Source organism: Macrotis lagotis, chromosome 1, assembly GCF_037893015.1.
Source record: "Macrotis lagotis isolate mMagLag1 chromosome 1, bilby.v1.9.chrom.fasta, whole genome shotgun sequence".
In the NCBI taxonomy this organism is placed as follows: Eukaryota; Metazoa; Chordata; class Mammalia; order Peramelemorphia; family Peramelidae; genus Macrotis; species Macrotis lagotis.
In genome coordinates this window covers 654,157,515-654,179,021 of record NC_133658.1, presented here as the reverse complement: position 1 = coordinate 654,179,021, position 21,507 = coordinate 654,157,515, and the positions used below count along the sequence as shown (strand labels likewise).

General features: G+C 33.7%; 1 protein-coding gene across 11 annotated transcripts in view; it reads right to left on the bottom strand.

Annotated features, from left to right (window-relative positions):
• Nucleotides 1-21,507, bottom strand: part of BOLL (boule homolog, RNA binding protein) — an 87,966-nt gene that overhangs the window by 37,250 nt on the left and 29,209 nt on the right. For all 11 annotated transcript variants that reach the window (XR_012474185.1, XR_012474186.1, XM_074215388.1 and 8 more), the window contains 4 exons: nucleotides 20,447-20,518; nucleotides 16,426-16,473; nucleotides 15,562-15,690; nucleotides 14,354-14,452 (listed from right to left, as the gene is read on the bottom strand). Coding sequence is in view for 9 of the 11 variants with exons in the window: in XM_074215388.1 (XP_074071489.1) it covers nucleotides 14,354-14,452; nucleotides 15,562-15,690; nucleotides 16,426-16,473; nucleotides 20,447-20,518 (348 nt within the window). In the remaining 2 variants the exon portion in view is untranslated. The remainder of the gene's footprint in view (nucleotides 1-14,353; nucleotides 14,453-15,561; nucleotides 15,691-16,425; nucleotides 16,474-20,446; nucleotides 20,519-21,507) is intronic.

The following is a 21,507-nucleotide window of genomic DNA, read 5'->3' as shown; positions in this document are numbered from 1 at the left end:
TTCATATTTCTGAAAGACTGTAATTGCCCTGGACAGACAAAAGATTTTGGGTGAAGCTGAGTTCTGTTTTGGAAATTTAATATCCATTGCCTAAGGTGACAAGTCAAATAAGCAGTTGGTGATATGGCACTAAAGCATAGGAAGAAAACTAGGGTTGGCTATATTATTCTGGGAAACATCTGAATATAAGTAACGAAACCTATTGGAGTTAATGACATTATCAATAAAATGAAGAGAGGGGTGGCTAGGTGGCGCAGTGGATAAAGCACCGGCCCTAGAGTCAGGAGTACCTAGGTTCAAATCCGGTCTCAGACACTTAATAATTACCTAGCTGTGTGGCCTTGGCAAGCCACTTAACCCCATTTGCCTTGCAAAAACCTAAAAAAACCCCAACAAAAAAATAAAGTGAAGAGAAGAGGGTTCAGAGTTTTTGAGTAAATCCATTCTTGAGGGTGGAAAATGGGTGAACTTCTAGAAAAGGAGAATGAAAGGAGGGATCAGACAGGTAGGAGAAGCAAGATAGCAGAGTCACAAAGAGAGGACAGAATACCCCTTAAGAGAGTATAGTCAACTCTGTCAAATACAGCAGAGAAATCAAGAAACATAAGGATTGGGAAAAAGCCACTGGATTTGAGAATTAAGAACTCATCAGTAACTCTGGAAAGAATGGTTTCAGTTGAATGATGAAGTTGGAAGCCAGACTGTGAGGAACTGAAGGATGATAGGAAAGGAAATGGAAGCAATGATAGTAGAAAGCTTTTTCCAAGTCTTTGGAGGTGAAGGGGATTAATGTTACTCAAAACCTTTATAGGTAGAATGAAAATATTTCTGTATTATCTAACATCAAGTCTTGAAAAGAAATTTTGCTTTAAAAAAAAAAGGATTTCCTGAAATGAAGAACAGAGAGAATTGATGAGAAAATAAAAGTCCTTTATAAGCCTTCTTCAAATTATACCCTTTACACACAGGAAATGTATCATATACCCTTAGTAAACATGTTTTCATCTTTTTTTCCTCCCAAGCTCCTGGAATTGATCATACTTCATGTTATTCTTCCTCTCTAACTTCTGTAATATTACTAGTTGGAAGCGCAATAAAACAGGGAAGTTACAGAAAGATTAACTTTGTAAGTGTCTATGCATCATAGCCATGATGATTACTAATGAGAGAAAACTGATCATTGTTAAGGAATTTTACAAAGAAGGACCCATTCATCTATATTAATGAAAACTTAGTGTGATAATATAATTTATTATACTAGCTTGGTCTGTAAATTCCATAAATCAAAAACCAGAACTGCTTCAGGCTGATGAATAATGCTTTACTGGCCTCTCTCTTTGATGGGTTTTTTGGTCCATGGAAATATTAAAACATTTTCCCCTAAACTGCTGATTGGCCAAATGGCTGAAATTAGGAGTTGGATCTGTGATGTCAATTGGCAAAGAGAACTCCCAAATGAGGGGACTTTTCTTCCAAGGCAGGTCAGCACCTTCCCTGTAGCTTATATTTTGCTAGTGTTGGGTATTTAGTGGCTTGCTCAGGGTCACACAGAGACTGTGTCAGAGTTTGGACTTGAACCCAGGTTCTTCGCTCTGAGGCTAGCCCTTTTTCCAGTATCTTACTCTCTGAGAGCAAATGAATATTGAAATATCTGGTCTATGGGCATTAAGGTGGGATTTCAAAATCTTATTCTTAAATACTTTTTAGATTTGTGCCTTTGAACACTATTTAGCAATCCCAAGTCAAGGGTTTGGACTGATTGTTCACAAATATTTTTGATATTTGTAAATATGAACTTCATTACAGAGCAAAGATCCTTTTACACTACTGGTAGTTTTAAAAAAATGCTTATGTTTAAAAAACCCAATGAGAACAAATTGTCTCAAAATAAATCTCTATCTTTCCATGCAGATCTCTTTAAATTCATTTAAATTTTATTAACATAGAAATTTGCAAAAAATTCTGGTCACTGACTTAAGTAAAAACTATTTTAAAGGGATTTAGTTTTAAAAAGTTTCCTTGTTACAACACAATCCTATTAAAATAAAGAAAGCAGAGAAATAAGAATAGCATCCATTTTTATAATTTTTCCACATTTCTGTGAGATATACCAACGAGGTATAAAAAGGTCACATTTGCTGCAAAATATAACTGATATGTTAATAGCACTAACAGTGTTTTACACTGTAACAGAAAAAAAATGTTTTTGAGAACTTCAGTACAGGGTACTTTTCTAACAAAAGGCACTCTGACTTGTAAAAAAAAATGGGAGTATATATGTATATATATATATATACACACACACACACACACACATATATAATATGAAAATTATATAAAGTATATAAAATATATACTCTAAAGTATTTAAAGAATATTAAAGTATAGAAAGTATATAAAGGAAAAATTAATCTTATCATTTCTTGGAAAAACAAAATATTAAATTAAAATGATATTCTAAAGAAATTTCATTTATGTTCTTGACTCTTTACTAACTAGCTGTGTGATCCTAGCTAAGTCACTCAACTTCTCTAAGCCTCCATTTCTTCATCTGTAAAATGAAAATTGGACTAGATAATTTCTAGGGCCTTTTTGATTTTTTTTTAATGTTTTTTGCAAGGCAAATGGGGTTAAGTGGCTTGCCCAAGGCCACACAGCTAGGTAATTATTAAGTGTCTGAGACTGGATTTGAACCCAGGTACTCCTGACTTCAAGGTCGGTGCTTTATCCACTACACCACCTAGCCACCCCAGCCTTTTTGATTTTAAGAATCTATGCTCTTACTCTTTCTCACATACATCTACTTTAGTTTTATATTGTTAGTAACATTTAAGGGAGAAATGAAAGGGATGGGAAAAGGAGAACAAAGAGAAGCAGATAGAAGGAAGGAAATAATGGTGGGGGAAGAAGGGAGAAGAGGTGAGGCAGGGAAAAGGAAAAGATAGAGACATTTACTAGGGGTTGGAAGTCATCTAGAAGGAAAAAGAGACAGCTCTAATGAGAGATTCACTAGATTCTGAAGGAGTTTTCATTAAGGTACATTACAAATTACTATTTCAAAGGAGCAGGATAAATATCCATTTAAAGGAAAAACAGCAAACCACTGATTCCAGTTTTCCAATTTCTTGAATCCTTTAACTAATAATAACAGCAGTCTAATTGGGGAGGGGGAAGACTAAGGTGTTTGTAGGATTATTCTAGATGAAACTGACTCAGAACCCACTCAGACCATATCTAACAGAGCTAGATGCCAGTTCTCTGGTAATGGTACAGAAGCTTGAATAAAGAACTTTTATGTTTTTTGAGGCAGAATTCTCTAGGTATACAACCTTGGGCTAGATATTCTCCATTCCACTTAGTTCTGTTCAGAATTCACCTTTACAATTGAAGTTGGGTCACATTCAGCTATATCTCTCTGCAATAATTTGAAATAAACAATAATTTGTGGAACTAAATGAAATAATGGGGTTTTAAGGCTTTCCTTAATTCTTTGGGACAACCTGGAAATTATTTGCTATGCAAAAGTGTATTTAAATGTTTGAGAAATCTTTTAAAAGAAATATTCCTAACAAGGGAAATTATAATTTAAATTCTATACATTTGTGTTTAACATTATTCCCAATTTTTTTTTATTTCTATGCAAGGTCCCCTAAATTGGAATATAATTAAAATCACTTGAAGACTTCAGGGGTATTTAATATAAAAGCAATCCACAAGGTAAAAATATTATGTAAAAGTCAACAGTCTACTGCCATTTTAGTTCATGTCAGAAGCATATGGGGAACAACTAGAATAGGAAATTTATTTTACTGTATTAAGTGACAAATACTATGATAGCTGCTTGGTTTTATTAAGTTGATATAAGCTAATCTCACTCTGATTTCATGTTTTCCTTCAATGAGGGGATAGTTTAAGCAATTTCAACTATTACTCACTTTAAAAGGAAATAAAAATTTTACCATAGTAAATTCTTTTGGTTCCCTGTTAACTTCCTCAAATGTAAATATTCATGTCAACCATAATTTACCTTTTTTTGTGAACTACTTTAATATTTATTTGCTTAACATTTTTATTTAATGTTTTGAGTTCCAAATTCTTTCCCTCCCTGAGATGGAAAGCAATTGAATATAAGCTTACATACATACAATTATGTATAACAGTTCCATATTAGTCAATTTATACAAGAAGACTTGAATAAAAGAAAAAAATGAATGAAAAATAACATGTTTCAGTCTGTATTCAAATAATATCAATTCTTTCTCTGGAAGCAGATAGTATGCTTTATCATCAGTCCTTTGGGATTGTCTTAGATCATTGAATTACTGAGAATAGCTAAATATTTCACAATTCTTCAAACAATATTGCTGTTACTGTGTACACTGTTCTTCTGGTTCTGTTCCCTTCACTATGCATCAGTTCATGTGTTACTAAACCATTTTGCTTGTCATTTATTATAGTACAATAATATTCTATTACAATTATATACCAGTTTGTTTTTAGCTGTTCCCCAATTGATGAGCATCTCTTTGATTTCTAATTTTTAGCTACTGCAGAAAGAGCTGCTAAACATATTTTTGAACAAATAGTCCCTTTTTCCTTTTTTTTGATGTCTGTGATACAGACCTTTGGGAATAGTTCCAAGTTGCTCTCCAGAATAGACACACAACTCCAATAGCAGTGTATTAGTAACCCAATTTTCCCACAACTTCTTAACATGCAACATTTTCCTTTTCTGTCACATTAGTCACTCAACAGAGATTAGAGAATGTTTTCATGATTAAGATAGATTTGACTAGTTTAAAAATTATTCATATCCTTTGACCTTTTACCAATTGAGGATTGACATGTATTTTTATAAATTTGACTCAGTTATCTATTGAGAAATGAGGTCTTTATCAGAGAAATTTATTGCAAAATTTCCCCCTAGTTTTCTGCTTTCCTTATAATTTTGTTTGCATCGTTTTGTTTGTGCAAAACCTTTTTAGTTTTATACAATCAAAATCATCCATTTTACATTTAGTAAAGTTCTTTATAGCGTCTTTGTTCCTAATTTCTTTCCTTATCTTTAAATCTGACATGCTCTTTTTTTTGGTTTGTGCAAAGGCAGTGGGGTTAAATGACTTGTCCAAGGTCATGCAGCTAGGTAATTATTAAGTGTCTAAGGCCAGATTTGAACTCAGGTCCTTCTGACTCCAGGGCTGGTGCTCTATACACTGCACTACCTAGCTGCCCCCTCCATGCTCTTTTAATTTGCTTATGCAATCACCTTTTATGTGTAAATCATGTACACATTTTGACCTTATCTTGTTATATGGTATGAGATATTGGGCTACAACTAGTTTCTGTCATACTATTTTCCAGTTTTCCCAGAAGTTTTAGACAAATAATGAATTTGTTTCTAAATCTTAGATCTTTGGTTTATTGTATACTAGATTCCTATGGTCATTTATTGTAATGTAATTTGTAACTAATTTATTCCACTGATCCACCTCTCTATTTCTTAGTACCAGATCGCTTTGATAATTACTACTTTATAATACAGTTTGAAATCTGGTATGGGTAGACTACCTTCTTTTGCATTTCTTAAAATTAACTCCCTTGATACCCTGGAGCTTTTAGTCTTCTACATAAATTACGTTATTTTTTCAAGCTCTATAAAGTTTTGATAGTTTGATTAGCAAGGCACAGAATAAATAGATTAATTTAGGTAAAATTGCTCTTTTCATTATACTGGCTTGCCTAGACATGGGCATTAACTTTTCAAATTATTTATAATTGACTATTTATATGAAAATTCTTTATAGTTGTACTCATAGTTCTTGAGTTTGTCTTGGCAGGTAGACACTCAAGTATTTTATAATGTCAGCAATTATTTTATTTTTTATTTATTTTAACATTTTAGCATTTTATTTGTTTTCCAATTATATATAATAGTAGTATGTACCCATCAAATTCTTCAATTTTTACCCCCCTCCCCCCAACAGAAGGCTATCTGATAGGCTCTACATTGCTTCCATGCCATACATTGATGTAAATTGAATGTGTTATAAGAGTAAACATATCCCCCCCCCCCCAAGAAGATGAGAAACCTCAAGAATAGAGAGAGAAAAAAATGTACTTCAGTCTGTGTTCAGATTTCAATGACTCTCTCTGGGGTGAGTTGCTTTCTTTATCATAAGTCCACCAGAGAAGTTGCTTCAATATTTTCCCCACAGTTGCTATTACTAGCTGTACCTCCACTCTTATTTCTCCCCACTCTCATTTATTCTATTCTCTCTCTCTCTCCTTTCACCTTGGCCCTGTCCAAAAGTGTGTTGAATCTGAGTATCCTCTCCCCTGATCTTCCCTCTCTTCTATCACCTATTCCTCCCCCCCCCTTCCCTTTTCCCATTCCCCCTTATCCCATCCCTTTCTTCTTATTTTTCTCTAGGGTAAGATAGATTTCCTCACCCTATTAAGCGTGTATGTTATTTCTTCTCTGAGCCATTTCTGATGAGAATGAAGTCTCACTCATTCCTCCTTGCCTCCCCCCTTCCACTCCATTTAAAAAGCTTTTTCTTGACTCTTATGTGAAATTCCTTAGCTTCTTCATCTCCTTTTCCTTCCTCCCAGTACTTTCCCTTATCACCCATTAACTCCATAGCATTATATTCCGCTCCTTCCTATGTCCTGTCTATATATGCTCCTTCTAACAGCTCTTATAAATGAGAAAGTTCATATAAGTTATCAATATCTTCCTTCCATGCAGGAATACAAAGAGTTCAATATCATTAAGTTCCTCATAGTTAGTCCTTCTCTTCCACTTCCTCTATGGTTCACCAGAGTCTTGTACTTGGAGATCAAACTTTCTGTTCAGCTCTGGTTGTTTCAATAGAAAAGTTTGAAAGTCCCCTGTGTTTCATTGAAAGTCCATCTTTTCCCCTGAAAGAGGATGTTCGGTTTTTCTGGGTAGTTGATTCTCAGTTGTAAACCAAGATCTTTTGCCTTCTGGAATATCATATTCCAATCCCTACAAGTCCTTAATGTAGATGCTGCCAGATCCTCTGTAATCCTGACTATGGAGCCTCAGTAGTTGAATTGTTTGTTTCTGGCAGCTTTTGGAATTTCTTTGATTTGGGAGTTTTGGAATTTGGTTATAATATTCCTGGAAGTTTTTCTTTTGGGATCTCTTTCAGGAGGTGACCAGTGAATTCTCTCGATTTCTATTTTACCCTCTGCTTCTAGGATCTCAGGGCAGTTTTGCTGTTATTTCTTGAAAAATGAAGTCTAGGCTCTTCTCTTGGTCATGGTTTTCAGATAGCCCAATAATTTCTAAATTATTTCTTCTGGATCTGTTTTCAAGGTCAGTTGTTTTTCCAATTGGATATTTCACATTTTTTTCTAATTTTTGGTTTTTTGGGAAGTTTTATTTTTTCCTGATCAGCTTCCTTTAGTTCCATTCTGCATTTGAAGGAGTTATTTTCTTCAGATTTTTTAATCTTCTTTTCCAGCTGACGAATTCTTCTTTTTAAGGCATTCCTCTCCTCATTTGCCTTTTTGTTTTGCTTTTTCCATTAGGCGTAAACTGGTTTTTAACATATTATTTTCTTCAGTATTTTTTTTTGTATAACTTTCACCAAGTTTTTGATTTCATTTTCATGATTTTTCTGCATCACTCTCATTTCTCCTCCCAGTTTTTCCTCCATCTCCCTTAATTGCTTTTCAAAGTCTTTTTTTGAGCTCATCCATAGTCTGAGCCCATTTTCCATTTTTTTCCTGGAGGTTTTGGATATGGAAGCTTTAATTTTGGCATCATATGAGTATGTTTTTTGATCTTCCATGGGACTAATTCTCTATGGTCAGATTCTTCTTATTCTGTTGTATACTCATTTCCTCAGCCCAAGACTAATTTACAGCACTTCCAAGGCTTTGAGTTTTTTTTGGGGGGGACACCCCACTGGGACCTTTATTCCTCCAAGGTCTTATGCTCTCTTGCATGTGCTTTGATATGTACATGGATCCCGTATGTGCTTCCCCCCTGCCCTAGGGCTATAGGGAGGGATCCTTCTTAGTATGAAAGCCCAAACTGCAATATCTGAGTGTAGGCAAACTGCAGAGTCCTACCTCGAGGGAGAGCAGAGAAATCTCTGTAGACTTCCATTACTGTCTCTGGGGGTGCAAGCTGCTTTCACCTCTCATCTTGCTTCAGATTCTACGGCTGGTGCTCCTCACTCTACACTCACTCGGGTGCAGCAGAGTTCTCTCACCACCCCTTCAAGCTGTTGCCAGTGATCTCTGGGCTGGGCTGCCCCATGGCTTTTATTCCAGCTCCTGGTCCTGGTGAAACACACCTTTTCCGTGGAACTTCCAAGTTATCTTGGACTGGGAAAATGTATCACTCAGGCTTTCTGTGGGTTCTGCCCCTCTAAATTTTGGCTAGAGTCATCCTTTTGGGTTTTTTTTTTTGGTGTTTTGGGGAAAGGAATTCCTGGGAAATGCTGCCTTCATGCTGCCATCTTCGTCAACAATTATTTTAAACATAATTTCTATTTCTTGTTGTTGGACTTTGTTGGTAATAGAAATGTCGATCATGTATGTGAGCTTATTTATGCATCCTGAAACTTTTCAAAGTTGTTAATAATTTCAGCTAGTTTTTTTTAGTTGATTCTCTAGGATTTTTAAAAGTGTAAATAATATATCATCTGCAAGGAGTGATAGTTTATTATTTCCTCATTGCCTATTCTATTTCCTTCAATTTCTTCTTCTTTTCATTACTATAACTAACATTTCTAGCCCAATATTAAATAATAAGAGGTGATAAAGGACATCCTTGCTTCTTCCCTGATTCTATTGGGAAGGCTTCTAGTGTATCTCCATTATAGATATTGCTTGCTGATGGTTTTAGATAAATATTACTTATCATTTTTATGGAAAGTTCTATTCATTTTTTATGCTCTGTACTTTTAATAGGAGAGTGCTCTATTTTGTCAAAGCTTTTTTCTGCATGTACTGAGATAATCAAATGATTTGTTGGTTTTGATATTGATATGGTCAATTATGCTGATAGTTTTCCTCAAAACTGAACCAACCTTGCATTACCAATATAATCCCACCTGGTCATAGTTTTTGATCCTTGTGATATATTGCTGTAATTTTTTTAGCTAGTATTTTATTTAAAATTTTTATATCAATATTTATTAAGGAAACTGATATATAATTTTCTTCCTGTTTTGGCTCTTCCTTATTTAGGCATCAACATCATATTTGAGTTGTAAAAGTAGATTTTTCAAATAGTTTATAGTATTGGGATTGTTTTTAAAAAGTCTGATAGAATTTGCTTGTGAATACCATCTGGTCCTGAGGATTTTTTAGGAAGTTCAATGATGGTTTATTCGATTTCTTTTTCTAAAATTCAGTTATTTAAATATTTGATTTCTTCTTGTTAATCTGGGTAATTTATATTTTTGAAGATATTAGTTTCATTTAGATGATCAAATTTGTTGGCATATAATTGGGCAAAATAGTTCCTAACAATTTTCTTAATTTTCTCTTCATTGGTGGTGAATTACCCCTTTCATTTTTTGATACTTAGTTTTTTTCTTTCCTGTTCAAATCAAATAAACTGCGTTATTTTTATTGTTTTTCATAAATTTCAAAAAAGTGTTAATAGTTCAGTGTTTTTCTTTCCTTTTTAATAAGTTTCTCCATTGGATTTTTATAATTTCCAATTTAGTGTTTAAATTGGGGGTTTTGTGATTTGTTTTCTAGTTTTTTTAGTTGTATGCTTAATTTACTGATCTGCTTTTTCCTCTATTTTACTGATGTAAGCAATTAGAAATATAACATTTTTCCTAAGTACTGCTATGGGGGCGGCTAGGTGGCACAATGGATAGAACACCAGCCCTGGAGCCAGGAGTCCCTGAGTTCAAATCCGGCCTCAGACACTTAATAATTAACTAGTTGTGTGGTCTTGGGCAAACCACTTAACCCCATTGCCTTGTAAAAAAAAACAAAACTACCCCCTCCCCAAAAAACAAAACTAAGTACTGCTATGGCTGAATCCCATAAACGTTGGTATGTTGTCTCATTGTTGTCATTAAAAAAAATGAAATTATCATTTATTTCTATGATTTATTCTTAAGGACTAGATCACTCAATTTTCAATTAATTTTTAATCTCTCTACTGTCCATTGTTGAATGTAATTTTTATTGCATTATGATTTGAATGTATAGTAAATGCATCACATATACTATTTTTGCTTTTCTGCATTTGGTTGTGAGATTTTAGGTCTTATTACATGGTCAGTCTTTGTGATATGCATTGCTGAGAAAATGGTTTGTATATTCTTTTTTTTTGTAAATTAAGTTAAAATTTACTTATTTTTTCCAACTACATGCAAAGATAGTTTTCAACAATCATTTTTTTGGTAAGGTTTTGAGTTTCACATTTTTCTCCCCCCCCCCCCATAGAAGTCAATCTAATATAGGCTATACATGTATAACTGTTAGGTAAATATCCCTATTAATCATGTAGTGATAGAAGAATCAAATCAAAAAGGGAAATACATGAAACAAAATTTAAAAACTTTAAATTAACTTTAAATACAGACTTCCACAGTTCCTTCTCTGGGTGAGGATGTTATTTTCCATCACATGTCTTTTTCAATTTTCTTTGATCATTGTATTGCTGAGAGCAAGTGCATTATAGTTGATACATCATACAATATTGCTTTTAGTGTGTTCGACGTTTTCCTGCTTCCATTCACTTCACTCGACATCCTTTCTATTCTCATTAAATTTTCTCCAGAATTTAATTCACCTCAACTTCTTTCTTGTTTAGTTATTGGTTAGATCATCTAGTTCTGGGGGGGGGAGGGGGAGTTGGATCCTACTAGCATAATTTTATGATCTATTTCCTCCTGTAACTTATTCAACTTCTTCAACAATTTAGATGCTATACCATTTGGTGCATATACGTTTACTGTTACTATGACTTCAACAAGATAGTTTCCTTATCTCTTTTAATTAGAGGGGTTTTTTTAATTAGAGTTTTTTCTGAGTTCATGATTGCTAGCCCTACCTTCTTTGCTTCAGCTTAAGCACAATAAATTCTACTCCAGTCCCTTACCTTCCAATGTTTTTCCCTGTCAACAACATATTGTAGGATTCTGCTATCCATCTCTGTTTAAAATTCAGATAATTGCATATTTCCATTTTCCCAGTGCAATTCTAACCCCTTTTATTTTGTTTTCTTCTATCATTCCATCAGTTACCTATACCTTCTGTCTACATATATTCTTTTTTTTTTTTTAAAGTTTTTGCAAGGCAAATGGGGTTAAGTGGCTTGCTCAAGGCCACACAGCTAGGTAATTATTAAGTGTCTGAGACCGGATTTGAACCCAGGTACTCCTGACTCCAAGGCCGGTGCTTTATCCACTACGCCATCTAGCCGCCCAGTCTATATATATTCTTAATTGCTCTTATAGTAATAAAGATCTAAAGAGTTATATTATCTTGCCACATAGAAATTAAATAATTTCTTATGTTTTCTCTTGTTTTTTTTTTATCTTTTTATTATTCTCTTGAGTCTTGCATTTGGAGGTCAAATTTTTTAAGTCAGCCTAAGTCTTTTAATTAGGAATGCTTCAAAGTCCTCCATTTAATTAAATATCCATTTCTAGAATTAATTATATTTCTGAATATAATTATATTGAAAGACTTCTATTTTTACTGAATAGGTGATTCTTTGTTGCATTACTGTCTCCTTTGTCTTCTGGTATATCATATACCAAGTTCTCTAGCTCTATAATATGGAAGATGCCAAATCCTGTGTAATCCTCGCTGTATCTCCATGTAAATTGTTTCTTTTTGGCTGCTTTTAGTACTTTCTCCATATCTGTAACCTCTGAAATTTGGCTATGATGTTCCTGTAAGTTTTCATCTTGGGGTTTCTCTTGAGGTGATCAGTGAATTATTTTAGTTTCCATTTTGCCCTCTGCTTTAAGATATCAGGGCAATTTTCTCTGATAATTTCTTCAAAGACGTTGTTCAGACTTTCTTTGAAAATATTTTTTTAATCTTAACTTTTATGTCCAATAATTCTTATATTTGCTCTCCTAGAACTATTTTTTAGGTCAGGTGTTTTTCCAACGAGAAATTTCATATTTCCTTCTATTCTATTTTTTTTTAGGGTTTTTGAAAGGCAAAATGGGGTTAAGTGGCTTGCCCAAGGCCACACAGCTAGGTAATTATTAAGTGTCTGAGGCCAGATTTGAACTCAGGTACTCCTGATTCCAGGGCTGGTGTTCCAACCACTGCGTCACCTAGATGTCCCTCCTTCTATTCTTAAGCTTTAAATTTTGTTTTATTGTATCTTGATTTTGATAGAATCATTAGTTTCTAATTGCTCAATTCTAATTTTAAAGAATTATTTCCTTCAATTTGTTTTTGAGCATTCTTTTCCATTTGATCAATTTTATTTTTTAGGCAATTATTTTCCTTGGTAAATGTTTGCTATTGAAAACTTTTCCTTTCATTTCTCTAGTTTGCTTTTTAGAATCCTTTTAATTACTTCTAGAAACTCTTTTTAGTTCTGAGATCAAATTACATTTTTCTATGAGGCTTCACATAAAGCCATTTTGACACTATTGTCCTCTTCTAAATGTATACCTCAATCTTCCCTGTCACTAAAGTCAAGCTTTTTTTTGTTCATTTTTCCTGCCTTTTTTTGGTGTTTTTAGTGTCCTGCCTTTTTAGTGTTTTTATGTACAAATTGGACTCTGGTCCTACATTATCCTAAGCTTTTTGTGCTAGGGTTTAGGGTCCTTGGCTTTCACTGGGATTCAGGGCTTAACTGTTTGCTTTCACGGGGGGGGGGGGGGGGGGGTTGCTTTTCTGGTTTGTACTGGGGGAGTGGGGTGGGGGCGATTGGCATTTCCTTGTTGGGATCCCATGAAGTGGAGCCCTACTGTTGAGTTACTATGAAAATAGGGCCCTCTGCTGGCAGGCCCCAAGAGTGGGGCTTCACCACTGGTTCCTTCCTTAATTCTTCCATATTGGTACAAGAATATAACTTTTAACTAAATATTCAAGTCATCTTTAGAACATCTATAGGATAAATATCCCAAATGCAAATTAAGTTGCTAAACTGCCTTAGGATCATAGCTGACATCCTATAGAATACATTTCCTACTACTGGAGATAGAAGAATTAGAGAGTAGTCTCAAGTTATTTGAGAGGTAAGGGTACCCTTTCCATATTTCAACTAAGGGTCATGATTTTATTTCCTATAACAGTAGTGAAGTGGAATAAAAATAGAGAGGTTTCTCACAGTGATGTTGCTTTGTATCCAACACCTATATAGAGCGGATCAACAGCCTAAGCAGATTGGAGAGCTTATTTCTTCAATCCTGCTGCACAGGATGTCTCCCTTAGCAGAGTTCTATGAACGCAAGATTCTGTACCACCATTAAAAGCATTGTCAATGACTCTAAATAGTAATGGAAGCAAAATTAAATTCTCTAGGTTGGCATGGTACACTTGGATAAAAAAATGGCAAGAAGGAACAGATACTCTCAGAGCTTGGTCTTAAGTTGGAACAGCAGAACCAGCAATGTAGCAAGCACAGAAATCACCAAATTGCTGTCTTAGGCTAATATTTTGTGACAGCATATTTTTTTGAGGTGCAACATTAAATTTTCCCTTTGTGTTTTCCTCTTAATCTCCCTCAGTATAGCTCCCCATTTGACTTTGGACACGTTATCCAAATATCAGATCACATGAATATCTACACATATGAATATCTATAAGATCTGCTATCTTGTGGAGTTCTAGCTCTGACTTTTGAATTTTATTACTGGTGGCTTGCGCTCTGAAACTCAAAGGGTTCTTGGATTGTGCCTGCTCTATTCTCTGGGGTTTGTTGACCTTTTTTTCACTTATTAATCATTAGCTAAATCTTTTACTTCCACCATCCCATGAGCTTCTTAAATAGCACTCATTTTTTTTGAAAAACTTAGCCCCTTCTAAACTCACCAATAAAAGAGTCATTAAATTTTTAGTTGTCTGTGCTAATATTTAATTTAACTTAAAAGAAGATAATCAAAAACATATTTTACTTTTGGCATATTCTAGTTGTATGAATACATAGAACTTTCTCTAACTAGAATCTAATTACCTATCAGTAATCTAAAAATCCACTAATCTTTAATAAATAAAGCTAACTTTTATGCCCAAAATAATTTCAAGAGAATACCAATTCTTTACATTTAATCATGGCATGAGAGAGATACCTGGAGAAGGTCTTTATTTTCAGAAATACTGAAAGATTTAAAATCTGAAATGAGGGGAAAAAAATCTAAAATAAGCAGCTTACTTTAATTGGTTCAGGTTGCATCACTGGCGCAGGCATGGCAATTGCACTTTGGGCATAAACCTGATGATATGTTGCTTGAACTCCATGATCAGAATAAGGCTAGTACAAGAAAAAGTATTAAGTTTTTGTAAAAAGAATCAATTAAAAGATAGATAAAGAATTCTAAATATTTATAAAATTTCGATTTAAGTCTCAATAAAGTGACTCCTAGAAAGTTTTAGTTTTCAACTATATGACCCAAAATTTTCACAAACACAAACTACTATACTCCTTTAATTCACTTATTTGACTATTCTCCCACCAAACTAAAATCTCTTCTTTGAGATAATTATGAATAAGTATCCAAACATTTCTTTGCATGGTAATAATAACATAGATATTCTCAGCATTAACTTAGAGAACTATGTAACAAAATAAGACATCTTTGTATATGTATAACATATATGTATAACCAGAAGGGAAAGTCTCTGAAATTAAAAAAATTGATGACTATAAAGCTATTCCTTTTTAGTATGTAAAAAGATGAGAAACAGTGTGATATAGAGGACCTGGGTTCAAGTATAGCTTGAGACACAGATTGATGTGTGACTCTGGGTAGGTTTCTCTAATTGCTTTAGGAAATGCCTTGTTTTTAATTTACTAGCCTTATTGTCACTGAAAGCACAGGTCCAATTCCTATCCTTATCCCTTTATGGAAATATATACCAATAGTAAAAATAATTATTGTCCATAGGACAAATAACTTAATACTCTCCATTTAAAGTCTTTATTTTGTTTCCAAGTTTTAGGTTTCAAAAAAGACATTACAGAACACTATAAAATAGATTTTTGCAATTTTTATTTAAAAACAAATTTGACAATGTTTGTATTATACTGTTAATTTAAAAATGATTTTTATTCATTTCTGAGGCAGAAAGGGAGTGAGGTAGAATACAGGGAGGAAAACCAAAATCAAAAGCAAGAGGAAAGACATTTCCCACTTTTGCTATGTTACTCTATAGGGGGAGCTGAGTAGATTCAGAGAAAGATCCAAGAGAGCTTAAGATTTTAATTGATAATAATGATCTGTGTGGAAGAAGAGAAAAATAACGTGACAAATAAAGAATTTTGGATATTTGCATGTGAGAAAAAAATAAACTTGTACTTGTGTGTAACAATGTATGTACAATATACACTTACAAAATAATTTTTGCAACCACAATACATACCTCTGGAACTGAAGCTTCCATTAGAGACAGAGGAGGGGGAACACACCCACCATCTTGTGCAATTTCTACTGGTTGATAAATAACTTCAGATGGCTGTAGGTATAAGAATGGAGCTGAAGAAGCTGGAGACTAAAGAAAACAAATCTAATTAAATTATTTCAATGAAATATAATTTAACAAACATTAGTTAAGCACTTCTTAGTTGTAAGGCATTAGGGATACCAAGCTAAAAAATAAAAGTCATTGTTTTCAAGAAGCTTGTAGTCTACTGGGGATAGAGTAGAAACAGGAAATTATACATATACAAGTAAAATAAAAAAAACAACAATTTCAAGAGAGAGAATGAGAATAACTGGGTAGATCAGACAAGTCCTCAAGTTGGAAGAGGTTATGCTTTGCAGGAAGGTAGGGATGGCTATAACAACAGCTAACAGCAGTCTTTATTTCATGTGTGACAGCATCACAGAAAATGGAAACTCAACAACTTGTTCTTTTGGGGCAGTATGGGAGATTGCAGGATTAAAAGGCTAGAAGGTAATAAAAATCTAATTGTAGGCATGTCACTAAATAATTCAGTGATCCTGAGGAAAACACTGAACTTCCCTGTGTCTTGGTCTATGTACCTTTTGATTTAAGATGAAAATATATATATACCAAGGACACTTCTTGGTACATTGTACAGTAAGTACTCAGATGTATGGCTAGCTCAGCAAAGCAAGTGGGGAAAAGTGATTTAATTATATATTGTATATATATTATCCAAGATGAGCAAATGATTTTTAAAATAAAGCTGTAACAATTCTTAGCAGTAACAATTTAAAAAAAAGGAATTCATAATCAAGTATTTAAGATTACTGTTACTACCTGGGGGACTCCCCATTGCCATTGTCCTGGAAGACACTGTGCAGGTGCCTAAGATAAAAAAAAAATGGAAATAAGGTTAAACTATATTCAAAGTTGTTTTCTAAAAATAACACTTTCAAGCTAGAAATTCAGTCAAAATTTCTTAGTAATATATGACTTTTGAAGAAGATTAAAATATAAAGCAGTAGCAATGTTCTATGAAGTTGTTTTTTTAATAATTAAAACAATATCACTGTCACTATCCGGGATAAATTGCACCAATTTCATGACTTTATAGTGGTGAGACATTTGTTCTTAATCATGGATAAACTTATATAACATCCTTAAGATGAAGCTGTTGGCTCAGCTCTAGAAGTCTTAAGTTTCAATATGGCTTCAGACACTTAGTGATTGTGTGACTCTGGGCAAATCACTTAACCTCTTTGCTTCAGTTTCCTCAATTGTAAAATGGGAATAACTACTTATCTCAAAGGGTTATTGTGAGGATCAAATGAGATATTTGTAAAAAGATATTAGGACAGTGCTGAGCACATAGTGCTATACAGGCGCTAATTTCCATCCACTAATGAATCTAATAAAATTTGGAAAAAAAAAGTCATTCCTGAACATAATTGCACAGAGTAAACTTACATATAATAACAGAATAAAACATAAAAAACAGACTATGATTAAGATTTCTGATGTTTAAAAATTAGAGCACTTGGTAAAGGTAAAAAAAGAGTATCCAGAAGTAAAACACAGGCAAGAAAAGAGCTGGGGGAGCAAATAAATAGAACAACAAAAGAATGGTGGGAAAGACTGGTAAAAACATAATATCAATTAGTCAGGAGATCCACTTATATCTTCTTTTTTGTCTGTATATGTAAAAACATTAGTCCTCAGGTTTAATATTGCTAATCACATTTCTATTTTAATTTTGTGGCTTAGTGGAACTTGGTAAGTCTCAGAATTATGATTAATTTATATTTTTAGTAATGGTAGTGGAAGTAGTAGTAGTAGTAGTAGTAGTAGTAGTAGTAGTAGTACTAGTAGTAGTACTACTACTACTACTACTATCACTATAGAGTACTACTGTTGTTGATGCTGTTGCTCTGTTACCACTACCACTTCTAAGATTCTGTGCTTATACTTTTGTTTCACATTTTTAATGGGATTATTTAGACAATTTGTTTACTATTAGTTTATTATGGGCTTAAGGAAAAACTGAAAGTGTGGAAAAATTATAAAAGGAAATAAAGTAAAGCAAAATTAAATTCAGAAAGGGTAAGGGATCAATAAGAAGAGATAATTGAAAAACTGGGGGGGGGATACATTGGGAACATAAAAATAAAGCCATATATTTTTTAAAGACCAGCAATCAAACATAAAAAAAAATAAACCAAAGGCTGGAAAAAATGAAAATAAGAGACCATAAAATAATAAAAAGTGGCTAGTAAGCACTGAAACATATTTAAGAGATTTCCACTTTTAAAGGACATAAGTCATATTATTCTTATAATAAAATGGTATAAGTAATATACTATACTAGTAGTGGTATCTGTTAGAATAAAAATAACTTAGTACTTCCTTTATTAGGGAAGCTGAAAACCAGGGACTAGGTTTTATAGATGTTCTTTCACTGTCATCCTGCTATATCCAGGTTAGTATGGTTCTGAAATGAAGATTAATTTAAGGAGGGTATTTATGAATGTGACAGGGCTGCAATAAAGAGAATTATTAAATTTCTACTTTAGAAAATCAACAGTCACTTAGATCAGTTAGCAAGGTACATTGAAATAACTTTGGAGAAAAGAAACATTAGTGAAAAGTATCTAGGAGAAGTTGAGGTCAGTCGGGAGTGGTTAATTACATCCCATTCTACCTTCTGCAGAACCTTCATCAAGTATTATTTCACTCTCTTAACTCTAACTTCTATCCTCTTCTCTTCCATTCATAACTATACTCAGATGTACATTATCCTAAAAGATAATATAGTCCCTGAACTAATCATTTTCTTCCTAACTACTGCACTCAAATCTTGGGCAATTTTTTTTGAGAAAATATTCCCTCATTTGGTACTTCTACTTTCTCCCTAACTATCTATAATCTGGCTTCCATTTCCACAAAACTATTTGCAACTACTTTTTTAAAAGTCAATCACCTACTAACCAATAAATCTAATGACCTTTTCCCAGTCTTAATCCTCCTTGACTTCTATCCTATGGGATAAGACTTGCAAGGGAGAATTTAAGTAAAAGAGTTGGGCACAGACCCTTGGAAAAATGTTCACATTCAGGGAGTGGGGGGGGGGGGGAACCAAAGAAAGATGGATAAACCAGGGAAATAGAACAATCTTCAAGAACTAGGAAAATTCAGCAACTGGGATAATGTTAATAATTTCAGAAAATGATAATAACAACTATTAACATTTAAATATCACTTTCTATGTAACAGGAACTGTGCTAAGGGCTTTATAAATATCTCATTTGAAACTTACAACAACTCTGGGAGGTAGGTACTATCATTATTTTCATTTTACAGATGAAGAAACTGAGGAAACAGAAGTTAAGCTGACTTGTCCAGGGTCACACAGTTAGTGCTGGAAGCCAGATTTGAATTTAGCTTCCTGACACCAGGTCTAGTGCTCTATCCCTAGTTGCCACTGATTTGGTGATAACATCATTATATTCCAATGCTACTCAAAATGTCAACCTCTGGATTATAACAAAAACAGATTAAACTATGTTCAGTGTACTGTGATTTAGAAGACAAAGTGGCAGATACAATTTTAGAAAAATTTTCTACAACAAATGGTTGCAAGACAAAAAAAAAATGACATATCTGTTTTGATTCTTAACTAGGAAATGCTGATAAGATCCATTAACTATCTTCTGCTCTGTGGCTTTCAGTTTGCCACTGAAGAGCAGTTTCTAGTTTGATCCTTAAAAATAGCAAAGGAAAATTCTTAAACAGTGTCAATCTGAAGGACTTGTCAGTAAATATAGTTATAAAATTGCATCTTTTTCTTTAAATATGTGATTTTTAAAATACTTCCAGCATTCTATCTAGTTATTTCTGGAGGTCAAATTTTTTTTCAAAGGAACATATCTCTACTTTTGAAATGAAAGGCACAAGAAAAATGTTGATAAAGAAGTTCAATTTATAGGTAATTTTTTAGAATATACTCTGTAATAATAATAGCAGCAACTTATATCAATTTTAAAGTGCCTATGCTTTTTCTCACAATCACCCTATGAAGTAAGTATTGTTATTACCTTTTTATAAACAAGGAAGGCTAAGTGGCTTGACCATATTATATAGACAGTATATAACAAAGCTAGTCCTCAACTCTAAGTAATTAGCATGGAGATCATTATTAGCTCCTGGAATCATAAAATAAGACTTCTTAGCTAAATTTTACCCTTTAAACTAATAATAGGGGAATAATTCATCTTCTATTTTCTGATTAATACCATCACATTCTTTCAAAAAGGAAGAATCAGGGCAGCTAGGTGGCACAGTGGATACAGTACCGGCCTTGGAGTCAGGAGTACCTGAGTTCAAATCTGACCTCAGACACTTAATAATTACCTAGCTATGTGGCCTTGGGAAAAACCACTTAACCCCATTTGCCTTGCCAAATCCTAAAAAAACAACAAAAAAACCCCCCCAAAAACCCAAAACAAAACAAAAAGGAAGAATCTAATGTAAGATCTCAGTAATAAAAGGAACAAAAATCTGGGTTCTGTGGAAGTTTGAGCTGTATTTTCTTTTTTTCTTCTTTTTTTTTTTAACCTTTTTTGCAAGGTAAATGGGGTTAAGTGGCTTGCCCAAGGCTACACAGCTAGGTAATTATTAAGTGTCTGAGACTGGATTTGAACCCAGGTACTCCTGACTCCAAGGCTGGTTCTTTATCCACTGCACCACCTAGCCACCCCATAGCTGTATTTTCTCTTAGAATGATTCACAGGTGTAAAATAAAACTGAAAACAGCAAAGTGAAATATTTTAGCAACAACAAATAATGTTCTATTAATTTTTACCTGATAATGATATGCAGGTTGTTGATAAACAGGTTGAGCTACCATCACAGGGGAACTAGATATAGATCGTGACTATGAAAAAAGAAATAAAATTTAAGAAAAAAACATTTCAGGCAAAATCAACCTAAAATGAAACATGATAAAGATATCATTGACTAATTCTGGTCAATTTTTGCCTTAACAGAAAGTCATAGAATTTCAGCCTTCAAAAGGACTCCAGAAGCTATGGAGTCCAACTCATTCCAGAAAAATGAATCCCTACTACAATATACTTGACAACAATCATCTAATCTTTGCTTGAAGAATTCTAATAAGATAGGAAGTCAGCAATCTTCCAAGGAGAACTTCCTTTTCTTGGTATTGGTAGAGTTTTAATTTAGTAATTTTTTCCCCTGACATTAAGCCTAAATTTGCTTCTCTGCCACTTCTACCCATTAATTCCAGTTCTGACATCTAGAGGCAAAGTGAACAAATCTAATCCCTCCTTTTACACTGAAGTTTTTTCAAAACCTGAAAACAGTTATTGGGTTGCTTTTCAGTCTTCTTTTTCCAAGTCAAACAACTCGTTTCTTCAACTGATTCTCATATGGAATGGACTTAAGGTCCTTTTCCATTTGGTAGCTCTACTCTGGATTGAGTTTAACTGCATCCTTCCTAAAACTTAGTGACTAAAACTGAACAATACAACACTCAATTTTAAATTCATTTTTATTTTTGTACAAATGATGTTTTTTACATACATTACTAAAATATTCTTGTTTAAGAGTAAACATAATACCCCTCCCCCCCAAAATATAGCCCCTCATGAGCAATAAAGTAGAGGAAAGAGGAAAAAAAATTAAAATTAAAATTAAAAAAATAATAGGGGCAGCCAGGTGGCACAGTGGATGGAGCACTGGCCCTGGAGTCAGGAGCACCCAAGCCCAAATCTGGCCCTAGACACCCAACAATCACCCAACTGTGTGACCCTGGGCAAGCCACCCCAACCCCATTGCCCTGCAAAAACAAACAACCCCCCCCAAAATAAAATAATAATAATAATAATAATAATAATAATAATG